Raw genomic sequence first — 22,450 nt, 5'->3', positions numbered from 1 at the left:
CTGTCGTACTGCCAAGAGGAACCGACTCATTCGGAATCAATTGAACCCGGTTATTCGCCGATTACGCCGGCACTTCGGCGGTGGCACGCTGGGGGAAGGTCAACGGCATGCAGGGCTCGTAAATAAAGCCCGCGCCGGAATATTATTGTGTACTAAATTCCTGACAACGCCATCTTTCTAGCATTTACCCGTCCTGACGGGGACATAAGTCACAGGCTCACAGAGTCACGTTCACGCGCTCGCCCAGGAAACCTCTACTTGATGGACAGCATTATTGAGGCTTTACACAATGACTTTGTTCACTGTATAGGACATTGCTGTGGGGGGAATGTGTCACACAGAGACCTGCACGTTCAATATGAACTCATTCTTTCACAAACACATACAATGACGTTGCCAAACCCCTTAATAAATCAAGTCTTTAGAGATTAATGACGTGCATTATGCTACCTAAGGACACACTATGAATCATAATGATGATGAAAGATGAGTACTACAGTCAAATGAATACCGCTGTAAGTTGTCAGTTCTTCAAAGTGACCGCAGAACGCATGAAGGGCCGGGCGGAGAGAGGGAAGTCCCTGCGTGTGAGGCGCCGGTGGTCAGGGGCCCACCACCGGCCACATGAGGTCAGGGGACGGTTGTATCTGGTTCCACCAGGTGTGTCATCCAGCTCAGGGCCACAGTGCTGCCTGCTCGTCAGAGAACTGTCTGTGTGTCAAGGCTATAGGGTTGTCACTGACCTGTCACTCAAGTGTCAGTGACACATTGCCAGGTTACACACCAGTTGCCATGGTATCAGCCGGCTGAGACAGACACACGCCACACACACACACACGCACACGCGCACACGCACACGCCACACACACAGACACACAGACACACACTCTCTCACACACACACACACACACACACACACACACACACGCACACGCCACACACACACACACGCACACGCGCACACGCACACGCCACACACACAGACACACACACACACGCACACACACTCTCTCACACACACACGCACACACACTCTCACACGCACACACACTCTCTCACACACACACACACACACACACACACGCACAAGCGCACACGCACACGAACACGCACACGCCACACACACAGACACACACACACACACACGCACACACACTCTCACACACACACACACACACAAGCACAGTGCATTGCTTTGCTGCTCCAAGCTGCTCCGCTAATGTAGCCCTCATTAAGCCTGTGGAGGGGCAGCTCCCTCAGGGCAGGCTCTCTAGGAGGCTGCTGACGGAGGCTTGTGTGGAGCAAAGGCGTCATTAAGGTTGTGTGTTAGCACATACAAGCACACACTCCTACCCCGTGAGAACACCTGCACTACAAGCAGTGTGCACAGTGCAGTGTATACGCAAAGGGAAACTGTTGCTCTATGTGTCAGAGGTTGGTTATTAGGGGTGGGGGAAAAAAATCGATTTTTCGATTTCTCTCGATTCTCTCTAGAACGATTCTGTCTCGATTCATAATTCATAATCGATTTTTTTTTTTTTTTTTTTTTTTTTACACATTCATTTTGTGTTGAAATGCAAGCTGCATCGATTATTGCATTGTTTAATAGGAATTCATAATTGTGACAAGGAAAAACTTTTTCTCTAATAAAAAAAATAGATCTGTTGATTTTCTTTAATTATCAAACACAAAGTAGGAAGTGATTTGAGACTCTGAGTAGCAAACTCAAATGTTTTAAAAATTGAGATGCATCGATAATCGCTTTATCGGTTTAGAATTGATCATCGATAATCGGTTTAGAATCGAGAATCGGTTTAGAATCGAATCGTTGGACTCTGAATCGGAATCGAATCGAATCGTGAGGTGCCAAGAGATTCCCACCCCTATTGGTTATACAGTCAAATAGCTTTTGTATTTATTGTGTCCAGTTTCATTAAAACGGTCTTGTTTTGTTTTCATGACAGTGTATATGCCACACAAGTCCGTCTTTTATTCCCTCACTGAAAACGTTACAAGGGTAGTTAAATTACCGGATGTTCAAGGCTCATAATGAAGTTCACACAACACACAGGGAGTATGCACATCCAGCCTACGCCTACATAGTTTTGGCCAGCTCCACACCTTGTCATCTTATCCAGTAGCTCACAGGCTCAAGTAAAACCATTTCCCTCTGTTTTCCCTATTTTTTAATGGTTCATGAGTTTGTCAAATATGGTAGAGCTCAAGAATGATAACAGTTAGTGAACCAAGCACATACAGTGTACTTCTCTCCATCTCATCACACTTCTGTGAATCCAGGGTGATGAAGGCTCACAACCCAAGAGAGATATATTAATCTCTTAACTGACCTAAGATGTAAAAAATAGTATGACGTAATGCAAAAACCTCCTGTTCATTCATGTCCATGTTCCTGCAACATACAACCCTCAAACTGGATTACTAGACTAACGATGGCCTAAATTTAATTTCGGTTTTGGTGAAAGAGAACGGTCAAGCATATGGCTATAAAGCACCGGGCCTATTCCATGACAACTGCAACAGCTACCACTGCAAACGCAGACTAAAGGAGGGTATTTATGTGAGACGCAGCACGCAGTCTTCTCTGATCACATGTTCTCTGGTGGCCAGTAGGCCCTCTGCAGTCCTCAAACTCACCCACCTCACCATAGCCCTTTCAAGTTCCGCCCCTCAGATACTCATTGACCTGTTGCTATTTTCAGACATGAAATACCTCACGATTGGTAGTTTTTTCTAATCCAACCCACGCTTCATCTTTATTTACTGGATGAGTATACGGGCCAAGTATTATATCTCTCTAACCACGGCAAAGCTACCTTTAGCCTCATTGACTCACTTTATTCTTAACTACTAAGTATGCTTTGTAAGCACTCTTACGCTGTTGTATAAAGAATGGTGTGTGTATAATGCCTTTCCTTCGTTCTTCACCTGAGTTTGTCTCTTGGTCGCTCTTTGAAATGATATTACCAGCCTTGATTATGGATGCAAAAAATGTATTCAAGACAACAGGCATGCCATGGGCTGTATTTAGGCTAACTGTTTCTGTCTCAAACTGCATGCAAATGGTTCATTTAGCTGCCACAATTTTTTTTTCTTTCATCATCTTTGTTATTTTGTAATGTTTTCCCTCAAAAACATGTTTTCCCTCTCTCTCAAATAGCCCCTACTAGCGTGCAATTGTGCTCCTGTTGACTGTTATTCTCAGGTATACTGTTGTTTGCACAAATTTCCTGGGCTTCATATTAGTCGTTCTCCTCGCACTCAGGCTGCTTCTGTGCACTTGCGAAAAAATTCTGCTCACAGACTTCTGCTTTCTCTCTCGGATTGTTGTGGAATGACCCCATCAAAATAGGATCAATAGAATGCAAGTTGTGACATTGACCAATGAAATCAAAACTGCTTGCTTGGGTGCGCTTGCTTTACTTCTTACAGGGTCCCTGGGCTGTGTGATGAGTTCGCTTAGTCGGACAATAGGCCTACTTGATGCGTTATTGGTTATTGAAATCGATTTTAATCTTTTATCAAAGATGTTTAACGCACTCGTGATATATCTTTTTATAAGGCTTTTGAAAAATGGTCAGACGTCATTGGACAAAGCCAGCTTACGCAGAGGATGTCAGTTAGGTAGGTGGTCTTTCAGTGTGGTCAGGACACATTCACGTAGACAACAAAAGTGACTAAAAGAATGTGGCCATGTGCGACCCAGACCTCTGAATGTGGTCATGTGACCTCTGAATGTGGTCATGTGACCTCTGAATGTGGTCTGAGCGATGGGATCTCAATAGGTCTTGGTTGAATTTCACACCTGTACTTAGATCTGTTCACTTGTTATCGGATCATCGCATGTTAATGCCAGGTAAGAACAGGGCCTGAGAGGAGTGGGTCTTAATAAACGTGTGTGTGTGTGTGTGTGTGTGTGTGTGTGTGTGTGTGTGTGTGTGTGTGTGTGTGAGGGGGTGGGGGTGCTCAGCTTCCCATTGAATCAACACTGTCATGCAGAGAGGAACAGTAGACATGTTTCACAAAGACAAACTCTGAGAGAGAGAGAGGAGAGAGAAGAGAGAAGATGTGATTTTCAGATGTGTGAAAGCACAAGAGTCAGCAGTTGTGCATCAGTGTTCATTGTGTCCAGAGTGAAAAATCCCATTCTGAAATGAACCAGGAAAAAAAGAGAAAGTAGACAACCTGAGTTGAGTTTGGATTAACGTGACGAATAAAGTGATGCTGGGATTGCTTGTGTTCCTGTTCGCTTTGTGAGTCGTTCATTTCTTCATGGATTTATGAGTAAAGCTGCTTGCTCCCTCTTGTTTGTGTGTGGACTTTCAGATACCTAATGACTATGTTGCCATACTGCATTCTCTAAAATGACACCATAATAAGCACATGCATCCTTTCTCAACAGCAGCTCTCTTTACCTGTCCACTTTCAGCTCCGACAAATCAAACGGCTGCCCATCCTCCAATTTAGACATCAACCACCCCCATATTTACCCCATCCTCCACCGGTAAATACAATCATATCCTCCTCAGCCCAGACATACCCATTCAGGAGTCTAGCTGTTCTTTCTTTCGGAGCCTCCAGTCTTATCTGAGGGAGTCTTTGGGGAGACATTAAGACTACTGTCTGGGCGTATTGATCTGATCTGACCATGATATGCATGTCTGGCCTAAAACACACCGCACGGTACTCCTCTCTTCGGCCTCTGAACAAAATAAAACGGTTATGACAGAGAGACTGTGATTATCTCCACTTCCTGCAGCCTCTCATTAGCCATTATTCCATTTTAGTTCTACTGACTTCAGCGGGTTTCCCAGGTCTCTTCAAGCCCCATTCTATAGGAGGGTCTCTTCAAGCCCCATACTATAGAAGGGTCACTTCAAGCCCCATACTATAGAAGGGTCACTTCAAGCCCCATTCTATAGAAGGGTCACTTCAAGCCCCATTCTATAGAAGGGTCACTTCAAGCCCCATTCTATAGAAAGGGTGAGGAGAGGTTATTTTTCTTTTGCTTGTTGCCTGTTTAGGCTTCATCTGAGGCCGAACGCAGAGAGCCGGATGTCGTGCTTGAGAAAGCCCTGGAGGTGACATCCCCAACCATCATCGATACCTCCCCTCATCTCCATTCCACAGAAACCTAATGGGCCGTGAAATGAAGCTTTGGCGTCGCTGGAGTATTTGAAAATGAAATCTGGGAGAGCGCAACCACGAGACAGACCCCTTGGTGGACAGAGAGATGCGGAGGGTGTGACGCACATGTCCGTTGGAGGGCATTCTCTTTTCACACACACACACACACACACACACACACACACACACACACACACACACACAAACACAAACACACACACACACACCTCCCCATCTTGATTTCAGGAAGAGCGATGCTTAGTGGCCCACAGTTGTGAGATGTTGTGATCGTGTGACCAGAGCCCTGATCTGGCGTTGTGACAGCGACACCACAAACACACAGCTGGGTTCCTGTTCCACAACGGCAAGCTGTCACACACGTACATCAGGCACTGTGTGAGGGGGACACAGGCTGCAGGCTCCGCCCAACCAGATAAACAAATAAATAAGACATCATCTCCCCACCCCACACCACACACTCACGACACAGCCTTGTTTGAACAGATCTTATGGGATCCTTTAACTACTGTTGACCTAAGCCATAACCTCTTTATAATAACATACATATCTTAACATCAAAATAATCCATCTGTCAATATTATGATTGTTGGGTCATTTATGTTGGGTGTTGAGAAAATATGTAAAATGCATAACATGTGTGGTTGCTGCTCAAACAAACGGTCAAGGTCATTCAATCTGTTAAAGGCAATAGCAGCCCTGGCCCTGCCAGGCCAGCCTCTGCTTGCTCGCGAGCACGGTCTGCTGCCTGTGATGAATGAAGGCGCATCGTGCGGTCAGGCAGCCTGGGATGGGAGCTGATGGACTGTGGGCAGACACGGAGGATGGTGTTTAATGCCTATGGTCCAGACAGGCTGAAATATAACCATGGCCTCCACTCTCCATTAGATACAGCCAGCCGTCTCCTATACATCACCGAGGTGCAGGAAGACTTGTTCATTCTCCACTCGCCCTTGCAGGGCCGCACCCCCCAGGCTATGGTGGTTTTGGAGTGATGGCGTGACTTCTCGGGCACCGCCAAGCGCGTCATGTACGTGCAGGAGCATGCGACAGGGCTGTCAGATATGTCCGCAGTAGTAGACACGTGCAAGCTCACTCACAGACACGTCTTCCTACCCGTCTATCAGTCTATGTATCTATCTGCGTGTTCGTGAAAACCAAAAATATCACCAATCTCTATCTGACACACACACGGTGTTTCATATCACTTCCTGCTGTAAAAAAAAAAATATGTAGAGCACAAAAAAAATCAAGTGACGCACGAACAACGCATCTTAAGCAGTGGCACTTATTTGCGCTGGCATTAGGACATAAATAGTTATGTTCACGCTTATTCCAGAGCCATTTTGATTTGCATTTTAACATGTCGTGGAGACAGTGAAAGTGACGCCAACAGGTTTGCTCCCCAGACATCAAAAGGAAAAATCTGCGATTTGTCATTCCTCACAGACACCCCCTAATCCCTGTCCCGCGGCACATTCATCTCTCTCAAAGTTTGTCGCTGCCTGACTGCACTACCGTTAATAAACGCTGCTTCCTGTCTGAGCCATAAGGCGCTTTGAGAGAGGTGCCTACACACCAGAGAGGCTTTGCATTTCGCGCTGACAACAATTTCAGCCATGATGGTCGTCATTCACCCCCAGTTTACCCTGTGGTTTCTGGGCTAAATCCAATATGCCGTTCCTGTCTCTCGTCGAGGGACAGGTTTACAGAGTTGCTTGAAAAATGCTTACTTTGAAGAGACTCATAAACCGGGCCTCATTAAGCCATAAATATTTTAGTCACAACATAATTAGTGAAAAGGTCAAAAAAGATAGAAGAGAGATGTTTTTAGACAACTAGAGACCAATTTATTGGTACTCCTTTTTGAAGCTGTACAATATCCCCTAAAGTCAAAGTCTTAAATGTTCACAAAGGATAGAAGCTATCCTATTACTACCTCTGAAAAAGATTGTTTGGATAGGAAATATTAAAGTAGTACTCAATTGGTCCTAAAATACATAATTACTGGCTACATTATTGACAAGGCATAACAGATTTTCTGACAAACATTTGTGCCTTACACATCTGAATCAACTATTGTCCATTGAACAAATCAGTATCACACTTCATGCACACGTTTGAGGTATTTCACATTTTTCTACAACAATATGGTGTGGATACCGTTACAGAAATTGAAACAGAAAGTTGCATAGACATTTCCTGAGATACTAACCATCTCTACCGAGCCTTCTGGTGTCATGATGCATGTGTTCATGTTGTGAGCTAGAGGCTGATCCAGCCACTTTCAGTATAATTTGAATTGATGATCATTACCTGTGCATCTACCCCTTCCAAAAAATCCAATGGAATGTTTCCAGACCACAATAAATGAAGGGCATGTCCGTTGGGAGCACCTCAGTAGCATAACAGCAGTATAGGTTACAGTAAATCTTTAATGACTTTTGAGAAAAAGGAAGATATCCAGAGGATAATTTGCTTAAAATCATTAATTGAAAAGACCTGAATTCTATGTGCCAGTTACTTGGGACATAGATTTGTAAATATGAATACTCATACTGTGTGTGTGTGTGTGTGTGTGTGTGTGTGTGTGTGTGTGTGTGTGTGTGTGTGTGTGTGTGTGTGTGTGTGAGTGTGTGTGTGAGAATATGTGTATTTGCCTCTATTTGCCTGTCTTTTGAGGTCAGACAGAACAGGTCAACATGCTTTGCTGTGAATCCATGAAATTAGAAATGAATTTCATTACCAGTCCTGGCGTTGACCTACGTAATCAATGCAGGCGCTACCGTAGCGTAGCGTCACACTGCTGCACTGCCAGCCACCACAGCCTCAGGCAGCAGCAGGGCGCTCTGTGACTCCAAAACATTATAGATATACCTGTGCAAATGCAATATGTGTGAAGCCTGATGTGTGTGTGAGTGTGAGTGTGAGTGTGTGTGTGTGTGTGTGTGTGTGTGTGTGTGTGTGTGTGTGTGTGTGTGTGTGTGTGTGTGTGATGTCTGATTACATACAGTATGTAAATGATTTAACCACGGTATCTTCCATTGCCTTAACAATCATGAAGGTGATTAGATAAATGTGACCAATGTGGTAGCTGTGACTGAAACGGTTTCAAGCTACAGAGCAGTCATTTCTGGCCTGACATATTATCCAGCCATTTGCTCCGACAGCTTCACTTTCTGACACACGCTTTAGGCCTCCTTCTATTTCCCTCGCTATATCTTTCTGAGAACTCTCATTCCCAACCTTCTCCACCACTATCTCTTTCTCTCCCACTTTCTCTGTCTCTCTCCTTCTCTGTCTCTCTCTCTGACCTTGTCAGACTGAAGGTCAGGCAGGCCGATATCGCTATAGCTACCATAGTGTCATTGTGAGGTCATGGTGAAGGCTCTCAGGGCAGCTCCGTCCATGGACAGCGCTCTAGCTTGCAGGACTTTACTGTCAACTCTGCTGACACTGCAGAGCTCCAACGAATACAGCAACAATGACATCCAGCCCCCACGCTGTCACACACACACACACACACACGCGCACGCGCACGCATACACACACACACACACACACACACACACACACACTCACACATATACACACACACACACACACACACACACACACACACACACACACACACACACACACACACACACACACACACACACACACACACACACACACACACACACACACACACACACACACACTTCAAGGTTAGGAAGAGAAAGCTTAGTTGTGCTATGTTGCAGAAAATCTCTCTGAACATAGATTGAGACTCAGAGAAGGCAGCGTTTCCATCATGCATCTAGTTGTAAAAATGCATAACTGATTTCCACTCTCTGCCTGTGGAGCACCTGTCCAACATTCCTCAAAGACCACTGTAATTCAATATGAATGTTCTTGCGTCTGTTGAGGGTTACTTTCTAACTGCATAAAATAATTTAAAAGCAGTAATGGCAGACTGGTATTGAATTATTTTTTTAGTAAGTGAATACTGAATTGAATGAAGGTTCATTGCCACATTCTCTGGTTCAGGTTGCAGAAAATCGCACTGCCTCAGGTGAGCTTCATTTCATTTGAATGCTGAGCAGATCCATGTGCATAAGTCTGCACTAGTACGATCTACCACCACTGAACATCAGATGTGTTTGTGTGTGTGTGTGTGTGTGTGTGTGTGTGTGTGTGTGTGTGTGTGTGTGTGTGTGTGTGTGCATATATGTGTGTGTGTGTGTGTGAGTGTAATGGGAAGTGGAGGATCATGTTCCTGATGCCCAGGGGCATGGTCCGTGGGTCTGGGCTGGTGCCCACTCTGGTGGGCAGACTGAGCCCGAACGAACACACGAGCGCCAGTACCCTGGAATCGTTCCGTGTCAGTTCAGTATGGGGCCATCGGCAATGGCCAGCTGCTGCCTACTTGTGCCCCCGCGCTGTGCCAGCTCAAACCCCTGGCCCTGGCATCGGGCCTAGCGGAGGAAGAGAGAGCCTGGCCCACGCCAGCCTTGTTGGCGCGGGCTCGAGAGGAGGCCATTTCATTGAGGTGTTGTGTGTGGTGCAGTGGAGTAAATGGTGATTTGCAAGAACAAGCAGCAGAGCCCAGGCGTAATGGGTCCTTTTCTGGCCTCTCAGACAGCTCCAGATGCGCCCCTCCTCCCCTTGTTTTCACTCTCTAATTCTCTCCTCTCTCGCTCTACCCCTCCCCCTTCTTTCTGTCTTTTTCTCCACGGTGATCGAGGTTTGCCATGCAGTGAGAGTCCCCAGCACTTTCCACCTCATTTAAACTGACAGAGCCGATTGACAGTGGCTGGCCCATCCTGACTACAGGGAGAACAGGAGTAAGGGCAGCCTGCCACATCAGCCGCGTACGCACCCTACTGTAGTCCCCCCCCCCCCACTCTCCATGACACGCCATCAGGTTCCTAGCCTGGATGTGCCCCTGTGCATGTGCCATTTACAAAAAAGTTAACATAGCCACTCCATCTTCTTTAACAAGTGATCCAGTGCCACAGGCAGCACATTGTATATACAGTGTAGATTGTATTGCTGACACATTCTTGCAGCCGGTTGTTTCTCCTATATGTCACACAGTGCTATGCTGGATACAGGAAAAAACAAAGAGAGAGCGAGTGTGTGTGTGTGTGAGAGGGAAAGAGGGAGAGAGAGTCGGTCTTTACACTGGCAGAGAGCAGGAGGCCTGTGAATAATGCAGGAAGTGGCAAGCAGGTCTCTCATCGGAAAGACACGGCACGCAACGTTAAAAATTCATCCAAGGTGGGCATCCCTCATGGATCCCTCTCTCTTTCTCTCGCTCTCTCTCTCTTGCCTTTTCTCCCTCTCTCCTTCCCTTCATTCCCTTCTTAAAATAATTCCTCCCTTTCGCCACACAAACAAGCATCATCTCTCAGTGCTTTGGTTGCATGGCATGGTCACACTCTAGGGTATTGACCTGGGTTTTGTTCTGAGCAACATCTGCTTATTTGTTGAAGATGCAGAGGACAGCAGGATGTCTATGTAGGCTAAATGAGAAACTGTGAAAAGAAAATCCATCAAAAGTTACTCTTTTGCAGGAAGGGGACGAGAAACCCAAACGACCGGTCTGGCCATTATGTGTTTCCCGGGAGCAGTGAGACCTGCTTATGCTCTTACACTATATTGACTAGCGGTGGTTGGAGAGACTCCAGCTCTGTGCTGGCCTTGTTCATGTTCAACTGAGGGGATGAGCCCGGGCTGTTGGCAGCACAAGGACCAAAAACAGTATTTTCCATTATAAAGGAGTTCAACAGAGGCCACCTGCCTTGCTTCTAACCCCACAGCTCTGCTGTAGAGTGGCACTCTAAAGAAGGGCTCCCACAGTATCTCTCTCTCGCTCTCTCTCTCTCTCTCTCTCTCTCTCTCTTGACTCTTTCCCTCATTTCTCTTTCTCTCGCTCTCTCTGTTTCTCTTTCCTTTTATCTCCCCTCCTCTATGAGAAGAAAAGAAGAAGAGTCATTGGTGCTTCTAATTCCCATCCTGTGTCAACTTCAGCCCTGGGCTCGCCTCAGACTACAGACTTTCTCTTAATTCCCATTTTGCTATTATTATTATTATTATCTGTAAATAACAATACCAGAGACCTGCAGCCAGTTGCTCTGCTGTTGTTTAGATCTCTTTGGTACATTTTAGATGAGAGGGAGTGAGAGTATTCAAATGCAGCAGCACCCAGCTCCTAATTACTGTGAAATATACTGGGAAACCACAGGTTTTATGACCAAAGTGCAGACATCTTATCTTCCACGGAGAAATCTAATGAAGTTCAGCATAAAATGGCACATTAGAGTACATTAAAGCGTAATGACAGCTTTGCTGCACCGATCATAAGTCACGGCACTCTCCAGGGCATAAACTCTCTTGGTGAAAGAAAGCCGTAGCAGGTGGGCCAGAAATCCCATTTTTACAAAGGAGCCATATTGGCCAAATGGTCCACACAGTGACAATAAGCCCTGCGAGCGAAGTATAATAGTAGGAGGAACATCACCCTTAAAAAAGAGGAGGGTTGAGTCAAAGGCCTTTTTAAAAGCGGTCCCCACTAATGCTACCTTCGGGTGCTATGGCGGTGAATTAGAAACTGCACACACCGAGTACCATCACAGCACCTACAGACTAATTCACTCTGAACTTGTTTGTTTGTTAAATGAGCCATATTTCCCGTCCTTAATTGCATTTCCTAACATTAATTAAAAGGGAAGATGGAGGGAAGTGAACTGGGGAAACGAGAGGAACCGGCGGCGTCTGGATAGAGAGAGCAACACCAGTTGAGAGGGGTCCTCACGGAGGGCGAACATCTGGAGAGAGCCCGTCCACATTTCCTCTTCCACTCTCTAATGGCTCAGCAGCCCTGAGTGCAAATGTCAGCCAGGCAAATGGGCTCATATGCTAACTCTTAGCGCTAACTGCTAATGTAATGAATGCCACTGATACCTCGTACAGGATTAGCATACAGATGTTACTTTTACCGTCTCTCTGTGGATCAACCCATCTGACAGTATTTCCACACAAACTGCTCTCCATTATAGAGACATGTACACAACTCGTGGACAGGCAGGTACTCACATCAATCAATCATGCAATAGCACAGTGATGAGTGTTAATGCAAACATGCACACACATGCATTCACATATGTGTTCTCAACCAGACACACAGCATACAGAAGGAACATAGAATGCATTTAAACACCCATGTCTACATGGGAACATGGGAACACAACTGAAACCTATAATAACTTTGTCCTGCAAATGTAACTTTCAAATGTATAAGGACAGGCAATGGTAGTCATGCATATAAGCCAGAGTTAATTAGCTTAGCCTCGTACGCTATTTGATTACAACAGCGTAGTATATATGATGTGATCTGAGAGACTAGTTGAATGTACTGTGCGTAATATTGCTGTAAATGTTCTAAGTGCTGTCCATTAATGCAGCTAAATGAAGTGAAGAAATTCCAGCAGCTGCACAATGTGCTGGATCACAGCCACTTTGACATATAGTTAAACAGCAGCAGTCTGGTCCAGCTGCACAGCTCCGCTTGCATTCACATGCATGAATTCAAACCCAACTTTGTAATATATATGATCCGAGTGGACACAGCAGTGCATCAGAGAAGCCGAGAACATGCTGCTGTTTTCCTCCAAGGAATAAGGTCTGTTTATTTCCCTCGTCTTCATCCACATATCAGTCCTATTATCTCTCCTGTCTCCCCTCTGTCAAGTAGATGATGATTGATGAAATGATTCCCCACACGGCCACTGCGGCCACTCACATATTCAATAAAGATCAATTTGACGTACACTTAGCATTACGTTGGCTTGAACAGGCCTCGTCTTGGCGAGTTCACATACGGAGAAGACCGCTGCTGCTTTTCCCAGATGTGGCCTTTCCGTGGTCGCAGTGAGTGGAGTTAAATGAAAGCATGGCTAACGCCAATTAAACCAACTCTAGAATGTTCCAGCAGCCCCCCCCCCCCCACACACACACACCCCCTGTGATTCCATAAATACTTCATGCTTAATTTATATCCATATGCTTGGCAGCTATGTGTACAGCACCTGGTCTACACGGACAGGTTTAACACTCAAGGCTCAGCGCAAGCTCATTTGCACTGCAATCATGTAGTCCTGCATCCGTGAAAAAAATGATCAGCTCCCCTCTCCACAAACAACCCTCTGTGTAAATCCACTACACCAGATAACCTGGCTTTAAAGACAGTAACTCGTAAGATTTAACTCCATATCTCACCTCTGCTGCAATATATATATCTCAAGAAGTGATGCTAGTTGCTCGCCCGGAAACTGTGTAAGTGCATTCTGTGTCGCTACACTTTGATTGTGAAAGGAAATAATGTAGGCGATGATCATAATGTTTTACAACATCTTCAAAGTCAGCGGGGGAAAGGATGCGAACGAGAGAGCTGTGAAGTTTTATGAGGCCTTCCTGCCAGGGTGTTCTCTTTAGGTGAAGGTCAGAAGACATGCATGGCTTCAGGCAGGACGAGACAGGATCCAAGCTCAAGAGGACCTGTTCTTAGAGCCCTAAAAGACGGCCGTTGGGAAATGGCAAAAAAAAAATATATATATATATATATAAAACCCTCCTACACAAGGGGAAGTGTCACACAAGGATACTTGTCACACCCATGGCTTGTTCAGGCAAGATGTGAGTCCTGTGCAGAACTAGCTGCCAAGGCAACTCCAGGGGGCAGGTGAACAGACAGAGAGGAAGGCTGAGGAAAAAAACATCTCCCAATAGTTCAGCATGCGCGTGTGGTTGCCATTATTGCACATGCATTACACGTCTTGTGTTCTGTGTGGTTTGAAATACATTATTTATGGCCAGTTCAGTGCATCCAAGGCTTCAGAGAAGCTTGCCGAACTACACACATGCCGTAACAGCAGACGTGGTGTACATGATTTTCAGGCAAACGTGTGGTGCCTTCATGCCAAAAGCTCTGGGTGGGCTGAAGAAACAACAGCACCACCCCCCCCCCCCCCCCCCCACCCTAGCACCACCACCACCACCACCACCCTCCTCCAATCTCTCAATGCAATCAGCTCCAAATGTCATCATTGTGGGATGTGGCGAACTTCATTAGCACCCATTGCTATTTTTGAGGGCCCGTTAGGGTTGGTGTGATTTCCCCAGACGGGTGAACCCTGTTCTGAGATCTGTGAGCGGCGCATGTCTGCACCGTCCCCTCGTCAGCACACACACGTCAGCTCGGCTCTCTTCACAGACATGTCGTGTGACACAAGGATGACAAAATCTCAGAAAAAGCAAGGAGCTTTGTTATGTTTTGTGCTATTGTTTTGTTTGGTGCTATTATTTTGTTTTTTGTATGCATCCAGTGAACCTACAGAGAACTCCAGCTGAGCAAACTGATGACAAAATATGCACACAAACCCCTGCACACAATACCTATAAACTCACACAGGGATACAGACTTATGCACACTGACGGGTGAATTAATTGCTTAACTGTCAGTCTGGACAAGGCAATGAACATGTGCATCTCAACATGTTGACATTCTTGTCTACTACACATTGAGGAATCACAATACAGTGGACCAATAGGCAAGACACCTATATACTGTATACAGTTCATATAATGGAAGGGCATTACAAATGCCTAAGGACTCCCCAAAGACTTACGGAGCATCTTGCTGAAGTGTAAAGCTGAGTGCTTAGTTCACACTGAACTCAGGAACATGGTTATTTGGGATCATGCATATGGCTCTGGCTCAGCACGTTTCATATGACGCCACATGGGATGAATTTGCTACATTTCATCTGTCATTCAAGTTATCACATATCCACATACACTCAGTTGCTAGACAACAATTCTTGTTATTTGAAATGGATGGCTACCACTATGTTGAATCAGATAGAGAGAGAGAGAGAGAGAGAGATATCATAAGAGATCTGGAGTGATGCTGTCCTCACCAATCACTGTGTGCAAGTGTGTTATAAACGTTAACACTTTAGTAGGCTACTTGAGGGAAGTGTCGGTTCCTCTGTCAACTAGTCTATGGATTTACTGACTTAAATCCAACCACTAAGGCTAAATGCTCTCTTGTTTGCTTACAGTCTGCTATTCTGAGACGATCTCCGAATTAAAAGGCAAACAAGTTTAAAAGGGAGCAACCAATGATGTCAATGGCCACAGAAGGTAAATCAAAATGCCTTCGCAAAGACGCAATCATATATTGTGCATACACTGGAGAGAAGCACAAAAAAAAAATCCTACAAAGACGTACCTCCAGAGCTGCCCAAGCTGCAAGATGTGAATGATGGATTGAGCTACCCAAATGCAGAAAGAGCAGGATGCCGAACGTTTCTTATTAGTCCGGATTGCGGTGCTGCTGTTACTGCTGTTGGTAGTGGTGTTGCTCTTGCTGGCTGTCGATGTCTGCCTTTGAGGTGTGGACGGGTGGGCTCCCACTTCTCCATGTGAGGCGGAAGAGCTGAGTAGCTTCCCATCCATGTGTGAGCAGCTTGGTGCACCGCCGGTAGAGCTCTCCTCGGTGCTGAAATCATGGACGAACCATCGGAAACTGAAAACCTGTACGGAGAACGAGCCAAGCACCACAAAAAATAACGTAAGGCCAAACCACCAGTAATCGCGACGGAGGTAATAGTCGACGGAAAGCCAAACGTCTGTGCCCACGTCGGCAAAATACACTGCCACTGCAGCGAGGATCCACAGACAGTCCCAAATTGTATATTTTTGCTGCTCCCTGCCAAGACGAAGACATGTCGAATTTGAGCCACAGCAGCGCGACTCCCCATTGACAAAGTCCGTCTCTCCGGTACCCGAATCCGGCTGCAATCCTGGAACAAGCCCTTGTACGGAGCCTGAGTGATCCGAATTCTGCAAAGGCGTAAACGCTACATCGCTCTTTTTCATTTTGAGCACCCCGTCTGATTTAGCGGCCATTGTAGCAGCCTAATATTTTGCTCTCCGACACCGTCTTTGCAATCTTCCTTTTTCTCGTTCTCTCCTCGGCTCTTGTGTTCCAGGCGAAGAGACACTGGGTTGGGCGACCTCCTCTTCCGCCTGCTACAGCGCCGCCTGTTCATAACAAAGCAACACTTCCTTTTGGTAGCGGGTACGAACCATATGCTCCCTATGGCTCACACTTAAAACTATGACATCATTGCTTTGCAACTCTTCCTCAGCGGCTCATTGTGGTGTACATCAATATCAACGGGTCGCAACGTAATGATCCAAATACAGCTAACCAGATGCATTTGGTTACGTATTAGAGTAGGCTAAATTAATTTGACGTAGATTAATTAATAGCTTTTTATAACGAAATACGGCAGCCACTGAGTTAACTGAGCTAAGCTAGCCAATGTCATGCTGCAAGCCTCATGCTACATATTTAAATCGACAAGTAGCCCATCCTCCTGTTGATGTTTAAGAACAAAACATAGGCTACATATCCTATACAAGCTGATACATATATAAAATAAAGACGCAAAACAAAGCTGTGGCTTGACAATATAACGTCTAACTACATTAAACTGACATTTCTATAGGCCTAGATGGGTTTTATACCGCTTCGAAGTCTATTGAAAAACCGGAATGCTTATAAAATACATTCTATTCTTTTTTAGGAGCCTTTCCTTCATTAATGAGAGGGATGTTTTCAGCACCGCGGAAAGCGCTCCTTCGGTATCCTCGTGCACCTGCATTGGGGACCGACAAAATCAAGACTCATCACAGGTTCATATATCACTACGGATGCGTTGCTGTCCTCGCATTGTGTTTGGTGAGCTAACTTGCGTCATTATTGAATGTATTGGCACCATTGAGTGCGGCGCCGCGTTGACGACACGCCCTCCCCTTCGCCACTATACCCACAGGAGGCTGTGACTCGCTGAAACAGAACGGCCGTATTCGACGCTCAGTGAATTATAATGAGTGATAATATTGATTTTAGGCCATCACACACCACAAATGCAACATATTCTTCAGAAATAGTCGAGGAATTATCATGCTGTGGTAAAAACTGTAGGTATATCTGCCATTCATGAAGCATTACCTCAGAGGTTTATCATACTAAGAAATACCTTGTGGCAAACATCTGATGACCTGCATGCATCTATCCTGCATGTCTAAAAATTATGGCATATAAGAGTAACACACTGTGCGTACGCATTTTAAATCCTGGCTATATCGCAATGCACGCATATTTTTTACTCTTTCTTTGAAAATAAATTCTAGTGCTGTCAAAAGTACTGTAATAATTATTTACTAAAGATAATAGAATGCTGCCACCACCTTTGATAATCCAGTATGGTCTGGTGTCTGAGACAAGGACATTCACAGGGGATAGAGTATATCACAACAACAGATTCAGGCTCTGGGCTCTGTAAAGCGCCTTGAGACAATTGTATTGTTATGGCGCTATGTAAATAAAATTGAATTGAATTGAATTAAAAATGAGCCTCTTAGGGCCGCCACTTCCCCAATAAATAACCACCCCACTTGCTTAACAAAAGCTAAAATCCCCCAACCCACAGCAAAGCAGGGCAAATGAATAAAGGCACAGCATAGGCATCAATTCTCCAATCAGCACTGCACACTAGGCTACTTAATACACACACACCCAAGGACCGATTCACACACTCACTCGGTCAAACTCTGTGACAGAAAGGGGGGAGAACAACTCGCTAACCAAGCGGGCTGCTATCACTGGAGTTAGGCTACTGCCCATCTACAGGCTTCACTGAAAGCTAGGCTACACAGAACAATGATGAATAGACAGGACAGAAAACATTACGAGACATACACAAACACACGCATATTCAACCCCCCCCCCCCCCCCCCCCCCACACACACACACACACACACACACTGAAAGGTGTAAAATGCACAGACTTCCCTGTCTGACAATAAGACCCCTCCGTGGGATCTGGCTTGGTCGGTCCCAAGGAAACAGTTCAAAGGCTACACAGTCCACAGCAGGGAGAAGAGACTCGTCCCTGAGTCAGTAACTGAAATCATAGTCAGTTGACCAGACAAATGTCTAAATAGGCCAACTGTTGGACAGGGCTTTGAGACCTGTCGATGAGCAGCCTAAAACTCTGCGCAAGACAGGATACCTCTAATTTGAATAAAACCCTGATAACTTATATTGGTTTCTGCATGTGTGGATACGGATGTGATGGACCAAATCCTTTTTTTTTCAAGCATCAACGTGATAGAGAAGGTTTATAAGCCTGCAGTTCCACCGTGGTATATAGGCTAGGATCACGCCATCTGTCATCGTCAGCGGCGGAGGCCGGCAGCTCGACAGGGGTAAGTGCCTTGGCGTGATTCGCCGGGCAGGCGTTGGCAGCTACGTAACAGGCCCCACTGACAGGTAGACAAGCGTCGCCTCCTACGACTAGATCTCGCCAGTGAGGTGTGTGGACTGTGATGAGTCCATCTCGAGCTCAACAGTTTCCATCTTCTCCCGAACAACCAATCAGCGAATGGGTCAGAGGTCAAATAAACAAACCTAAGCACTGACTATGCCAGTTTTAAAAAACACTAGGACGGATTTTTGTAGAAAGGAATTATACATTGGTGCAATGACCACCCTGGACTAAAACTGGGCCAACTCAAATGTAATTTCATAAACATGGATTGGAATATTCCTAAAGTTGAATTAATCTAAATCCGCTTTAAATGCCAGGTCAGTAATTACAGTCAGTTCACAAATGAGGAACAGTTTGAGCCAACAGAGTTTCAACAATAATATTTGTTACTTTCTTTTATATACAGTCAGATATCTCCCCATATGTCTTTGCATGTTGTACTGGCATTGAAATAACCTGTGCCTGAATGTCCAAACCTTCACTAACAAATGGTATTAACAATTGAATGTACCAAGAGAATACATCTTAGTTGTCCTTCATTGCCAAACGTAAAGTTAAACGTTAATTCTTTATTCTTTATATTCTTAATTCTTTATAACACTGCAATTGAGAGACAGATTCAAGAGTCTGGAGGCATGTGGCAGCCATAGACCTCATGTATCGTTATACAGTTCCTCTTCATGTCTCACTAAGGCAGCAAATGGAAAACTCAATTTAAAAACCAATTCTCCACTTGTGATAATATTATACCACCTATGTGCACTCATTTGACTACACTTTCCGTATTTGATCATGCTCCACTTTGATGTTGCAACCTATAATTGCGAATCATAAGCAGACTAGGGTGGAATACAATCTGGCATTTTATGATAAAATAAAGTGTGGTGCCAAATGTTCTTCACATCACAGCATAATGAAATGATCTGTTGTATAAAACATGATTGTTGCATTCCTATCAAATGTGATCAGGTTTTCAAGCAGAACTGCCTGAACAGCATTACACTTGACATGCCATAGTTGCTGAGCAACAAAGCAACGGGTTTTCAAAGGCACGGCGCATTGGGGCCCTCGAGTGAAGACAGCAGGCCACTGTGACAGATACTGGAAGTGATTCTTACACAGAGAGTTGTCAAGGCTTAGAACTGGGCCAGTGGCCTTTGCTAGTTCCATGTTTCAAGGAGACGGCGGCGAGTTAAAATAGCCACACAGTCACTGTAAAATGGATATGGTGACATATTTAGGCTTTTCCAATGATCCAAATGTGCCCTGTCATGAGAAGAACACCATGATGAAACTCCCCTCTCCCAACTGGGTTAAACATCCGCAGGCATTGTGGGTTGGACTTAGAGCCAAGCGTCATGCACAACACAGATGCCCCATCCTTTTATGCTTTTAATGCTTTCTTGCTTTGGATAGAAATGTTATTTCTGTTAAGACCTTTCATTAAAATTGTATTTGAACATATTGCTAGTTATATGTAATTAATCAATATTAATTAAATTAACATTGATTAATTTAAGTTTTTTTGTCATCCCATAAGTATTTGTATCTATAGATATTTGCTAGAGAAATATTCTGTTGTGTATGAGGTTATCAAACAGGTTAAGCCAAACTAGTGATATCTTTATCTAAGAAACGTATTAGTGCTCTCTAATAGCACTATACAGTATATCTTTGTAATAATGTATGACAGTACACAATGAGCAAGACTGTGCGATATCAAGTACTATTAAATTAGAAAGGCAAAGACAGAATAGAAGTGGTTAAATAACAAGTGTCACTTGATCTCTCAGCAGTGGCACAGATTTCCTTGGAGTGTTTTCCTTTTTGTTTAAGAAAGAAAAAAAATCTCTTACTGTCAATCTGTCACTTTTTCTGCTTGTCTAACCCCCGTTGGCATGGAAACCCTCTGCCGTTGCACGGCCCCTGTGGGGATGAGCATTGCTAGCAAGTCAGAGAGAGAGAGAGAGAAAGAGAGAGAGAGAGAGAAGAAGGAATGGAGATATAAAGAAAGAATCATGCTTGTCATTCTCCTTAGCTGTTCTGGCCCCCAACATAGTGGCAGAGGCTGGCCTGACCCATGGTCAGTGTTCTAAGAGGAATATGTCAGCCTGCAAGGAGGACCAACACGGAACTGCACAATCCATTAGCCTGGGCCTAATTGCCATGGCATTTCACTAAATGAAACATTTACATCTGGAGTGGAAGCGGTGCCCACAAGGACTAAAATGAATTATATTTTTCATATGGTATATTATTTCTTGGTAGCATTTCACGTAAGAAAAATGAAGATAATTCTTTCTTAGCATCAAACATTTTAAGTAGGGCTTTGCCATGTCAAATTTACCTGAGTTTGATTCAGACAGATCTTCTAAGCTCGGTTGTGATTAATAAGTAACCCACTCACTCACTCACTCACTCACTCACTCACTCACTCACACACTCACACAAGAAATAATTACAGTCCAGTGACACTTTGCACGCCCACAGCAGGACATGCCAGCCCTATGTTTCGTGTATAAGAAATACAAGTGGTGAAAATGCATGTACATTTTAAAGGATGATGACTTTCCCCCTGCACACTCCCAGCCCCACTCCCACTCCACCCCCACACCCATCCCTACCCCCACCCCCCTGTGGCGACAGTTGGGGAGAGTGAGGGAGAGGGATTGACACGCCTGGATGGCCAAACCCCCGGGGGCTCTCAGATAGTTCATGTTGGGAAATGGAGAGAGGCAGGCTGGCCTTGCTGCAGACATTCCGGCCCCTGATTTCTGGAGACACTCACGCATCAGCGGCCGCTCGTCACAGTTTGCCACGGCAACCTCCTTCCTTTTCGTCCCGTTCTCACTCCAGCCCCTCTAACACCACACCACTGCAGCATAGAGAACATACAGAGAGAGAGGTGTGTGTGTGTGTGTGTGTGTGTGTGTGTGTGTGTGTGTGTGTGTGTGTGCGTGTGCGTGAGTGTGTGTGTGTGTTGGGGGAGGTTAATAATAAGGAGTACTATTGTAACACAGACCTCTTTGTGACATCTATGGAGTTAATGGGTCCAGTCACATTAAGAAGCATCTCTGATATACTTGAAAATCACGTTGACATTGGACATGGCTGTATTTAGTGCTATGCTGCAAAGGTTGTAGAAATACAGACACAATTTGCAATCATGCTTGTAATGATTCTGTCATTTCAGTCGCAAACATCTACGTGTAAAGACATCAAATGAAGAGTACCAGTGGTGGGGTAAATTAAACAAAATATGTTTAGCATTGCCATCAAATTACCATTTAATTAAATTAAACAAAATATGTTGTCTAATGATTGTAAATGGTACAGTACAGCTAGCTATATATCAGCCATACTGTATACTGAATAATTATATTTATATGGAAGAGTAATGATATATAGCACAGTATTTGACAGATTTAGAGTGACACATACACTGAGCACATTGTTCACATTTTGCATGCTACCTACTGGAAGAGTAATGATTCTATATCATATATACGTATATATATATATATATATATATATATATATATACGTATATCATTACTCTTCCAGTAGGTAGCATGCAAAATGTGAACAATGTGCTCAGTGTATGTGTCACTCTAAATCTGTCAAATACTATGCTATCAATCAGGCTTGTGCCTCTATAGTCCAGTAGAATTCCAATAACTTGTTAAATAGGGTGGGACATCTTCATTAACATTGTCACTTTCATCATTATTTAATTATTACCCTGATTTTTGTCCATCTGGCAAAGGATTTACATGTTAATTGCTTTACTTTTCTGAATTAGAGACCAGTGATTGCCCCTGGTAAATGTTGTTTGAACAGCAGATGACATCTTGACTTGACTCGGAAAGCAAAGTCACCCCTGTCAGAAAGCTCTT

At 44.7% G+C, this 22,450-nt stretch overlaps 1 protein-coding gene across 1 annotated transcript in view; it reads right to left on the bottom strand.

The window, feature by feature from the left end:
- Window positions 1-17,150, bottom strand: part of xkr4 (XK related 4) — a 36,217-nt gene extending 19,067 nt beyond the window's left edge. Inside the window, exon 1 of the mRNA XM_012827886.3 lies at window positions 15,443-17,150. Coding sequence (XP_012683340.1) covers window positions 15,443-16,122 — 680 coding nt within the window. The 5' untranslated portion in view covers window positions 16,123-17,150. The remainder of the gene's footprint in view (window positions 1-15,442) is intronic.
- Between the last annotated feature and the right edge of the window lie 5,300 nt (window positions 17,151-22,450).

This window comes from Clupea harengus, chromosome 25 (assembly GCF_900700415.2).
Source record: "Clupea harengus chromosome 25, Ch_v2.0.2, whole genome shotgun sequence".
NCBI lineage: Eukaryota > Metazoa > Chordata > Actinopteri > Clupeiformes > Clupeidae > Clupea > Clupea harengus.
This window is presented reverse-complemented; position numbering and strand designations above follow the sequence as displayed.